General features: G+C 47.8%; 1 protein-coding gene across 1 annotated transcript; it reads right to left on the reverse strand.

Moving 5' to 3' along the window:
- Positions 1 to 11: 11 nt before the first annotated feature.
- On the reverse strand, positions 12 to 5,090 carry LOC123188723 (putative deoxyribonuclease TATDN1). The gene is made up of 12 exons (XM_044600957.1): positions 4,937 to 5,090; positions 4,750 to 4,770; positions 4,551 to 4,651; positions 4,391 to 4,448; positions 4,240 to 4,283; positions 2,430 to 2,510; positions 1,907 to 1,977; positions 1,725 to 1,835; positions 1,496 to 1,578; positions 1,027 to 1,243; positions 359 to 442; positions 12 to 213 (listed from the first exon to the last, which is right to left on the reverse strand). Exons 1-12 carry the CDS (start codon positions 4,962 to 4,964, stop codon positions 132 to 134), a joined length of 981 nt encoding a protein of 326 aa, XP_044456892.1. The 5' UTR covers positions 4,965 to 5,090; the 3' UTR covers positions 12 to 131.
- Between the last annotated feature and the right edge of the window lie 5,884 nt (positions 5,091 to 10,974).

A 10,974-nucleotide genomic window follows, 5' to 3' on the forward strand; every position in this document is an offset into this window, starting at 1 on the left:
ATACGATGCCATTTTCAAATTGAAGCTTGTAAATTTAGAAGAATTTTAGGACACCATAAATATTTCATAGACACCAGAAAACCGAAGAGCAAGCAAAAATGAAATATTTCAAAACAATTCACTCTGCATTATCAGCTATTCTGTTCTGCAGTAACACCACCACTCTCAAGCTGTGCATCTGCAGAAGCATCCATGTCATGAGGGAAGAAGAGCCTGCAGGGTAGAAAGATCACTTAATGATAGCATCTAAAAACTGGAGATAACGTTAGTAGCAAAGCCCTGCGTAACATAAGAAAACCTAGCCATATTAGAGTGTCTAGAGGGAAGGTATGATGTTTCCTAGTTAGTGACGGCTCACCTGCATGTGTTGTGGTACAGAGTTTTACTTAAGCCTTCTATATCAGCAATACCTTTGCATCCAGCCACTACCTCAAGGACTTGCCTGTAATGGAGAAATATCTATTTTTGTCAAAAAAAATCTGGAGGTAAGAGTCACGTGCAAATATTTAGCACAGCAAAAGAATACGAGAAGTCAATTTCCGGTCCACGAACAGTTGATTACAGATCATGATAATGAGATGTAATAAAATGCTTCAAACATCCTAGTAAAAGAGCAGAGCAACAAAGAATAGTTTGGTTCTACATCAAGGCGCAAGGCTAAACAAACAATTTGCTGCATGGCAGAAAACTTTAATTGCAAGTGGTCAGAACTTCATTTGATAAAGACAACATTTCAAGCACACATCTAATTTACTACTCCCTCTGTAACTTAATATAAGACATTTTTTGACACTGTCATGGACTCTAAAAATGTCTAATAAAAAGTTACAGAGGGAGTGGTTTATTGTTTCGAACAGAAATGGCATAAGGATTGATCTACTTCAGAAAACCAATGCAGTATTTGGTGAAGCAAAAGCAAAATAATCATTCCAGGTGCAAGCAAACTTGACATACAAAGTTGAAACTTGGAGATCAGTCCAAACATTTGCTTCAGCAAGAATTTTATGCCCAACTGCTTCCACATACCTTACTAAACAAGGCTCATTGCGACCCTTAACTGTTAAACCAGGTTCATACTTCTCTTTTTTCTTGGATGGCCAGATCGATTTTACAAACTGGATTCCAGCATGAGTATTTTTTATGTCACAATAAGGAGAATCTGTCTCTATCATCATCCTCTCTGCAGGAATACCTCCTACAATCTCAAGATTTTCTTTAGTCTTCAAAGAGCAGCCATTAATACCTGCAGTGGTGCATGAAGAGTTATTATTTACAAACTACAAGGCATCATAGAGTTATTACAATAAAATACAGAATATCAAATGCTAATTTAACTTCAAGTGACATTGCCCAGATGGAGGCTTTCCATCAGAAAAGCCATTAAACCAATCTAAATAGCTTTTGCCACTAATGAAAGAATGTTTGTGGTTCTGAAGTTTTACAGTTATTATGTTGCTTCACATGCAGGTTTGTGAGACCAAGGGAGGGAAATGACCTATAAACATATTCTCGATAGAAAGAAGCTTGTCACGTTCTTCTGCAGTACCAGTGAAGGAATGTGTAACCCCACCTGGAAACCTACCAAACAGAAATGTGGTTCACAGAAACAAATATAGGAAATAACCATGTATAATTTAATTCACGAAGGGATACAACTAAAACATAATAATCCATCGACTGTTTTCTTTGTGTTTTGTCATTGTGGTCTACAGAATAAACATTACCTGTACAGATTTTTTGATACGATTTCAGAGAAATCTCCACCAGCAGCACGCATGTGAAGAAACATCGGTAGTTTTACTGCTTTAGCCAATTCGAATTGTTTCTCAAAGTACCTAAAATTTAAAATCATTCAGAAAATGCCGAGTAATTGTCAGGTTGTCTTTGCGATTGTGCAGGACCATACTTCTTCTGTATATCTGAAGGACAGAACTGAAGTCTGTCATAATCCAAACCACACTCGCCAACTGCCACAACCTGCAGAAACTGAATCCACTTAGAGTTTGCAAGTATAGTGTCCAAAGAGCAGAAAAGGGCATGGTAACTACTGAATTTCTTTTTCTTTTGCAAAGAATAACTACTGAATTCTTATTGCGCAAAAGATCATATCTTCATGGAATTAGATTGATTTCCTTTGCAACGGAAGATTATCAGATTGTGTGAGCTTGTTAACCATATTGGTATATCATCATACAATGGTTGCCACAGAGGAACATCAGCACATAAGGATACTTAATGATGCTCCATATTTCAGTAAGCAATGAATGAGTTGGGCTCCTTTCCTAATTGACAAGATTCTCAGGGTCCTATTGTTTGTAAGCAAAGATTACGAGAAAGTTCATCACTAGAGCATATGCCTGTCCTTTTGTTGTGCAGTTCAAGCACTGTGTAAATTCTCAAACAAGCAACCATATGATCCATATACACACCTTGCCCTTCTCGATGCCCTCCTTTGCCAAAGCCAAGAGAGCCTGAAAATGCCCTTCCGGGTCTCCACTCTCCTCAAACTCCTAAACCATCCAAAAAGTAGTAAATGTAGGCAACCAAAGCACAAATGCACATATCCATCCCAAAATCAGTCACGAGACGAAGCCCAGCTTCCCCCCGACTCCTCCTCCTCTGGCGCTCCCGCGGGCGGCAGGGGAGGAACCCTAGCCGCCGGCCGCCCCACCACCTCTCTTCTCCTCCTCCTCCTCCCGCCGCCGCCGGCGGGGCGTCTTCATCGCCTCATGCGGGAGGGCTGGCGCGGGCCGGCCGACCCGGATCTGGTCGCGGCGTTCTCGCGGGGCGCCACGGCGCGGCCCCTCATCGGCGCAGGTGATGGCGCGCGGGTGTGCGGGTGGCGTGATGGGCTGCACCTCGGTGGTGCTCGGCTGGTGCGGTGACGGCAGCGGCTCGATCCAGATCCGGTAGGGGCGGGCTGCGGGCGGTGTGGGCTGCGGGCGGCTTCCTCCGCCGTGGCAGCCGGCTGGCGGAGGTGGCGGCGCAGCAGCGGCGGCCTGGGCCTTCCTCTTCTCTTCTTCCGCTCCAGGGGGAGGTGGTGGTGTGGGCCGGGGGTCAGGGTTGGCTGCCGGCGCCCCAGCCAAAGCTGACCTTGCGGGGGCGCGGGCCGCGTTTGGCAACGCTTTGGGGGTCGGCCGACGGCTCGTGGTTCCGGCGGTGCGTGCCTAGCGGATCTGGCGCTTGGAGTTCGCAGGGCGACGTGGGTTGGGCAGCGGCGGGGCGTGGCCGCTGCTCTGGCCGTGGGCGGCGGCGTGGGGAGGTCCACCGGATGGCCTCTTGGTGTCGTGGCGGCTTCACGGTGGCTCGACGGTTCTGCCCGCGACAGCGGCCGGCTTCTCCGGCGTCGGCTCGTCTGCGTGCGGACCGTCTCGACCTTCGCTCCATCTCCTCGTCGCCCGGCCGCTACTCTCATCAGAGGGCTGGTCCTCTTCCAGCTGCGGTCCACCGCTCGTCTCGCGCCCGGTGCTGCAGGACCGAGCTCGTCTCGCGCACGGTGCAGCAGGACTGACCTCGTCCCCCTCTCGGTGCTGCAGGACCGAGCTCGTCTCGCGCTCGGGGCAGCAGGACGGGTCGGTGGATGCCAGTTCTCGCCGGCCTATTGGGCCTCGACGCTGGGGTCGCCCAGGGGTGCGAAAGGTGGGACCTTTCCACTCGTCTCTTTCGTTGGGGTTGCGGTGGGTCTCGGGTGAGATGGTGTCAAGGTCTTGGATGCCGGGGCGGCGGCCCTGGTGGTGGTAGCACGGTGCTCTTGGGCGGAGCCCGTGCCTTGGTGTTGCCCGGTCACCATGGCCGTGTGGGCGGCGTGGTTGCCGGGGTGTGGCGTTCGGTGGCGGTGAGTGTTGGCCGAGGTGAAAACCTGTTCTATCTTCCGACGGACCGGTGGCAGTGTAGATCGTTCCCTTCTTGAAGGCGTCTCATTGCCCGTCATGCGGCTCCAGGGGAAACTCTGATCTTTGGATTGGGCGGTGGCGGCGCTCCGGTGTCGTACCCTTCTTGAAGGCGCCGCCTTGGAGCACATGGTTCGTCATATGTAGCTTCATCTCTTCGTGGTGGTAGTGCTAGAGATGGTGTTGCTTCGCTCAACGTCTATGTATCTTGCCCTGGGTGTGTGCGTGTGTTGCGGTGGCATATATTTGTACTGGGTGCTTGGTGATATGTGCTTTATATATAAAGCGGAGCAAAAGCCTTTTTCTGAAATCAGTCACGACCAAAGCAAGAAATATATTCCAATATTACCCCGCATCTCGTTGGGTGGACTCCCACGGTGCAAAATAGCCTCCCTGCATTGCATACACACGCACAAATAAGAAATTCCTCAGGCGCATTCCATCAAACACTGTGCATGCACCAGTCAGCCAATATACAGCATCATAATAGCCGGGCATACCATCGGTCTCGGCGATCTCAAGCGCTTCCCTAGACTCCTTCAGAGACCCTCCGGTGACCTGATGTAGGACCAAATGATGAATTGTGCTTATAGCATACGAAATTGAGACAGATCAACCGGAGCAGAACAAACAGGAGGCACAGCAGACAGGTATTCATACAATGATGCGGTCGACGCCGGCAGCCCAGGCTCGCGCGAGGACGCTGGGGAGGTCGGCAGAGTGGCACTGCTTGCCGTGGTAGATGCCCTTAAACATGCCATCTTCTCAGCAGCATGACACAAAAGGTGAATCAGTAACTCACCAAGAACAAAAATTATGTCAGCTTTAAGGTGTTACGGGTGGAGGGAGAAGGTCCTACCAGTGAAGTTCACTGCGATGTCTGGTGGCCGAGCCGGAGAGGGGTAGAAGATCAGAGGAGAGAGTGAGCAGTCAGTTTGGGTAAGAGCAGCAAATCGCTGAATCAGAGAAAAGATGTAGGGAGAGCAAAGGGTGGTTTTAGTGATTTCTTTTATTAGGGGTAAAGGTGAGAGGAGCAGAGCACTTGCCGATGAGCTTGACGGTGTTGGACGCCATGGTCGCCGGTCGCGAGGAGGAAGAGGTCAGGCGGTGTCGGCCATGGATGGAGCAATGAAGTCTCTCTTTATGGATGGAGGAGAGAAGTGATTGGGCCGTTAGAGCAACTTCAATGGGCGATCCATTTCGTTCGCCGCCCTTAGTTTGGGTCCGCGCGGGCACAAAAGTCGGTCCAACGCGCTGACCCAAATAGACGCGCGTCCATTTTTGTTCGTCTGCCGACCCATTTCTAGCTTATTTTTGAGCTGAAATTACGTCGGCGCGGACGTGCGCTCGTCCTCTTTCCTCTTCAGGCCCGCTGGTCGGTGGCACATTGTCCTCTCCACATTCAACAGCACACTCTCGCCTGCCTGCCTCATCGCCGATGTCGCCGACCATTTTTTCCGATAGAAAAGGATACATAGATATTTCTAGCGTACACAGATAAAAAAAACCAAACGCTCGTCGTTTTCTAATTCCGACTCGGTAATGTCCTCCTCCGACGTTTGGATATAGGCGTCAGCATACTGCTCGTCCTCGAAGTCCCACCCTGACATTTCTCGTAGCTTCAGTTTCAATTGAACGGTCTGCTTCCGTGAACGCTTGTCCTCCCGATAGACGGCTCGCTCCGTCCTCCTCGCTTCCCTCTTCGTCCTTCTTTGTTTGTAGAACTGACGCTCATCGACGATGTCCTGCGGGAATCGCGCCACACCACCATGGCTTCCACGTCCATCTCGACGATGACAAGACGACGCTGCCGCCTCCGATGAACACGACGGTCTTCGCCAGTGAAAAGCCGCGGGAGAGGCGCAAGATCCTGCGCCCGCTGGTTCGACACGTCGGAAAATTTATCTCCTGACGAGGCCTCAAGAGGCACCAGGCCGCCGCGTCGTGCGCGTGGGCCGCCTCCTCTGCGCTGTCGAAGGTGTCGAGGATGAGGCCTTTCTCACCAAACCAGATCTCGGAGGAGAAGGCATCGGAGCGGCGCTCGCGGACTCCGCGAAAATCTGAAGCGCCCAGGCGGTGAATCGACATGGTGGCGCAGAGGCGGCGAGGCTAGTGAAAGGGGGCGAGACGAGTGGCGTTGGACAGAGTGTGGAGGGAGTGCCTTCTTATAACGAGCGCCGGCCGCGGCGCGCGCACGAACCTTTCCCGCACGCTGGAGCGCCAAAACCAGCGCGGCTAGGCCAATTTCCCCCCGCGTGCGCGAACCTTTCTTGCGCGCTGAAGCGTCAAAACCAGGGCGACGACATGGCCGCTGGCATGATCTAAAGCGCGCGCCGTCATGAAATGGGTCGGCGCGTTGGGCGCGCTGCTGTTGGGGAACGTAGTAATTTCAAAATTTTCCTACGCACACGCAAGATCATGGTGATGCATAGCAACGAGGGGAGAGTATGATCTACGTACCCTTGTAGATCGCAACGGAAGCGTTGACACAACGTAGAGGAAGTAGTCGTACGTCTTCTTCCCGATCCAACCGATCCAAGCACCGTTACTCCGGCACCTCCGAGTTCTTAGCACACGTACAGCTCGATGACGATCCCCGGGCTCCGATCCAGCAAAGCTTCGGGGAGGAGTTCTGTCAGCACGACAGCGTGGTGACGATCTTGATGTATTACCGACGCAGGGCTTCGCCTAAGCACTACAACGATATGATCGAGGTGGAATATGGTGGCAGGGGGCACCGCACACGGCTAAGGAACAATCTCAATGATCAACTTGTGTGTCTAGAGGTGCCCCCTGCCTCCGTATATAAAGGAGCCAAGGGGGAGAGGTGCGCCGGCCAGGAGGAGGGCGCAGGAGGAGTCCTACTCCTACCGGGAGTAGGACTCCCCCCCAATCCTATTCCAACTAGGATTCCCAAGGGGGAAAGAGGGAGAGGGGTGGCCGGCCACCTCTCCTAGTCCTAATAGGACTAGGGGAGGGGGGGGGCGCGCAGCCCTTATGGGCAGCCCTTTCACCTTTCCACTAAGGCCCAATAAGGCTCATATGACTCCTGGGGGGTTCCGGTAACCTCCCGGTAATCCGGTAAAATCCTGATTTCACCCGGAACACTTCCGATGTCCAAACATAGGCTTCCAATATATCAATCTTTATGTCTCGACCATTTTGAGACTCCTCGTCATGTCCGTGATCACATCCGGAACTCCGAACAACCTTCGGTACATCAAAATGCATAAACTCATAATAATTGTCATCGTAACGTTAAGCGTGCGGACCCTACGGTTCGAGAACAATGTAGACATGACCGAGACACGTCTCCGGTCAATAACCAATAGCGGGACCTGGATGCCCATATTGGCTCCTACATATTCTACGAAGATCTTTATCGGTCACACCGCATAACAACATACGTTGTTCCCTTTGTCATTGGTATGTTACTTGCCCGAGATTCGATCGTCGGTATCCAATACCTAGTTCAATCTCGTTACCGGCAAGTCTCTTTACTCGTTCCGTAATACATCATCTCACAACTACCATATTAGTTGTAATGCTTGCAAGGCTTATGTGATGTGCATTAACGAGAGGGCCCAGAGATACCTCTCCGACAATCGGAGTGATAAAACCTAATCTCGAAATACGCCAACCCAACATGTACCATTGGAGACACCTGTAGTACTCCTTTATAATCACCCAGTTACGTTGTGACGTTTGGTAGTACCCAAAGTGTTCCTCCGGTAAACGGGAGTTGCATAATCTCATAGTTATAGGAACATGTATAAGTCATGAAGAAAGCAATAGCAACATACTAAACGATCGGGTGCTAAGCTAATGGAATGGGTCATGTCAATCAGATCATTCAACTAATGATGTGACCTCATTAATCAAATAACAACTCATTGTTCATGGTTAGGAAATATAACCATCTTTGATTAACGAGCTAGTCAAGTAGAGGCGTACTAGTGACACTTTGTTTGTCTATTTATTCACACATGTATTAGTTTCCGGTTAATACAATTCTAGCATGAATAATAAACATTTATCATGATTATAAGGAAATAAATAATAACTTTATTACTGCCTCTAGGGCATATTTCCTTCAGTCTCCCACTTGCACTAGAGTCAGTAATCTAGATTACACTGTAATGATTCTAACATGGAGCCTTGGTGCTGATCATGTTTTGCTCGTGGAAGAGGCTTAGTCAACGGGTCTGCAACATTCAGATCCGTATGTATCTTGCAAATCTCTATGTCTCCCACCTGGACTAGATCCCGGATGGAGTTGAAGCGTCTCTTGATGTGCTTGGTCCTTTTGTGAAATCTGGATTCCTTTGCCAAGGCAATTGCACCAGTATTGTCACAAAAGATTTTTCATTGGACCCGATGCACTAGGTATGACACCTAGATCGGATATGAACTCGTTCATCCAGACTCCTTTGTTTGCTGCTTCCGAAGCAGCTATGTACTCTGCTTCACATGTAGATCCCGCTACGATGCTTTGTTTAGAACTGCACCAACTGACAGCTCCACCGTTCAATGTAAACACGTATCCGGTTTGCGATTTAGAATCGTCTGGATCAGTGTCAAAGCTTGCATCAACGTAACCTTTAACGGTGAGCTCTTTGTCACCTCCATATACGAGAAACATATCCTTAGTCCTTTTCAGGTATTTCAGGATGTTCTTGACCGCTGTCCAGTGATCCACTCCTGGATTACTTTGGTACCTCATTGCTAAACTTATAGCAAGGCACACATCAGGTCTGGTACACAGCATTGCATACATGATAGAGCCTATGGTTGAAGCATAGGGAACATCTTTCATTTTCTCTCTATCTTCTGCAGTGGTCGGGCATTGAGTCTGACTCAACTTCACACCTTGTAACACAGGCAAGAACCCTTTCTTTGCTTGATCCATTTTGAACTTTTTCAAAATCTTGTCAAGGTATGTGCTTTGTGAAAGTCCAATTAAGCGTCTTGATCTATCTCTATAGATCTTTATGCCTAATATGTAAGCAGCTTCACCGAGGTCTTTCATTGAAAAACTCTTATTCAAGTATCCCTTTATGCTATCCAGAAATTCTATATCATTTCCAATCAATAATATGTCATCCACATATAATATCAGAAATGCTACAGAGCTCCCACTCACTTTCTTGTAAATACAGGCTTCTCTGAAAGTCTGTATAAACCCAAATGCTTTAATCACACTATCAAAGCGTTTATTCCAACTCCGAGTGGCTTGCACCAGTCCATAAATGGATCGCTGGAGCTTGCACACTTTGTTAGCTCCCTTTGGATCAACAAAACCTTCTGGTTGCTTCATATACAACTCTTCTTCTAGAAATCCATTCAGGAATGCAGTTTTGACATCCATCTGCCAAATTTCATAATTATAAAATACGGCAATTGCTAACATGATTCGGACAGACTTAAGCATCGCTACGGGTGAGAAGGTCTCATCGTAGTCAACCCCTTGAACTTGTCGAAAACCTTTTGCGACAAGTCGAGCTTTATAGACAGTAACATTACCGTCAGCGTCAGTCTTTTTCTTGAAGATCCATTTATTCTCAATTGCTTGCCGATCATCGGGCAAGTCAACCAAAGTCCATACTTTGTTCTCATACATGGATCTCATCTCAGATTTCATGGCTTCAAGCCACTTTGCGGAATCCGGGCTCACCATCGCTTCTTCATAGTTCGTAGGTTCATCATGATCTAGTAGCATGACTTCCAGAACTGAATTACCGTACTACTCTGGTGCGGATCTTACTCTGGTTGATCTACGAGGTTCAGTAGTATCTTGTTCTGAAGTTTCATGATCATTATTATTAACTTCCTCACTTATTGGTGTAGGTGTCGCAGAAACAGTTTTCTGTGATGTACTATTTTCCAACAAGGGAGCAGGTACAGTTACCTCGTCAAGTTCTACTTTCCTCCCACTCACTTCTTTCGAGAGAAACTCCTTCTCAAGAAAGTTTCCGAATTTAGCAACAAAAGTCTTGCCTTCGGATCTGTGATAGAAGGTGTATCCAATAGTTTCCTTTGAATATCCTATGAAGACACATTTCTCCGATTTGGGTTCGAGCTTATCAGGTTGAAGCTTTTTCACATAAGCATCGCAGCCCAAAACTTTCAGAAACGACAACTTTGGTTTCTTGCCAAACCATAATTCATAAGGCGTCGTCTCAACGGATTTTGATGATGCCCTGTTTAACGTGAATGCGGCCGTCTCTAGAGCGTATCCCCAAAATGATAGCGGTAAATCAGTAAGAGACATCATAGATCGCACCATATCTAGTAAAGTACGATTACGACGTTCGGACACACCATTACGCTGTGGTGTTCCGGGTGGCGTGAGTTGCGAAACTATTTCACAATTTTTCAAATGTACACCAAACTCGTAACTCAAATATTCTCCTCCACGATCAGATCGTAGAAACTTTATTTTCTTGTTACGATGATTTTCCACTTCACTCTGAAATTCTTTGAACTTTTCAAATGTTTCAGACTTATGTTTCATTAAGTAGATATAACCATATCTGCTTAAATCATCTGTGAAGGTGAGAAAATAACGATATCCGCCACGAGCCTCAATATTCATCGGACCACATACATCTGTATGTATGATTTCCAACAAATCTGTTGCTCTCTCCATAGTACCGGAGAACGGTGTTTTAGTCATCTTGCCCATGAGGCACGGTTCGCAAGTACCAAGTGATTCATAATCAAGTGGTTCCAAAAGTCCATCAGTATGGAGTTTCTTCATGCGCTTTACACCGATATGACCTAAACGGCAGTGCCACAAATAAGTTGCATCATCATTATCAACTCTACATCTTTTGGCTTCAACATTATGAATATGTGTATCACTACTCTCGAGATTCAATAAGAATAGACCAGTCTTCAAGGGTGCGTGACCATAAAAGATATTACTCATATAAATAGAACAACCATTATTCTCTGATTTAAATGAATAACCGTCTCGCATCAAACAAGATCCAGATATAATGTTCATGCTTAACGCTGGCACTAAATAACAATTATTTAGGTCTAATACTAATCCCGAAGGTAGATGTAGAGGTAGCGTGCC

This window comes from Triticum aestivum, chromosome 2A (genome assembly GCF_018294505.1).
Source record: "Triticum aestivum cultivar Chinese Spring chromosome 2A, IWGSC CS RefSeq v2.1, whole genome shotgun sequence".
Lineage (NCBI taxonomy): Eukaryota > Viridiplantae > Streptophyta > Magnoliopsida > Poales > Poaceae > Triticum > Triticum aestivum.

Excerpts from the sequence above, each read along its gene's own strand:
- LOC123188723 (XM_044600957.1), bottom strand. The coding sequence starts at position 4,964 with ATGGCGTCCAACACCGTCAAGCTCATCG. Across the intron at positions 4,771-4,936 it reads CAACACCGTCAAGCTCATCG|ACATCGCAGTGAACTTCACT; the intron begins GCAAGTGCTCTG and ends CTCGGCCACCAG. Across the intron at positions 1,978-2,429 it reads AGGGCATCGAGAAGGGCAAG|GTTGTGGCAGTTGGCGAGTG; the intron begins GTGTGTATATGG and ends CAGTTTCTGCAG.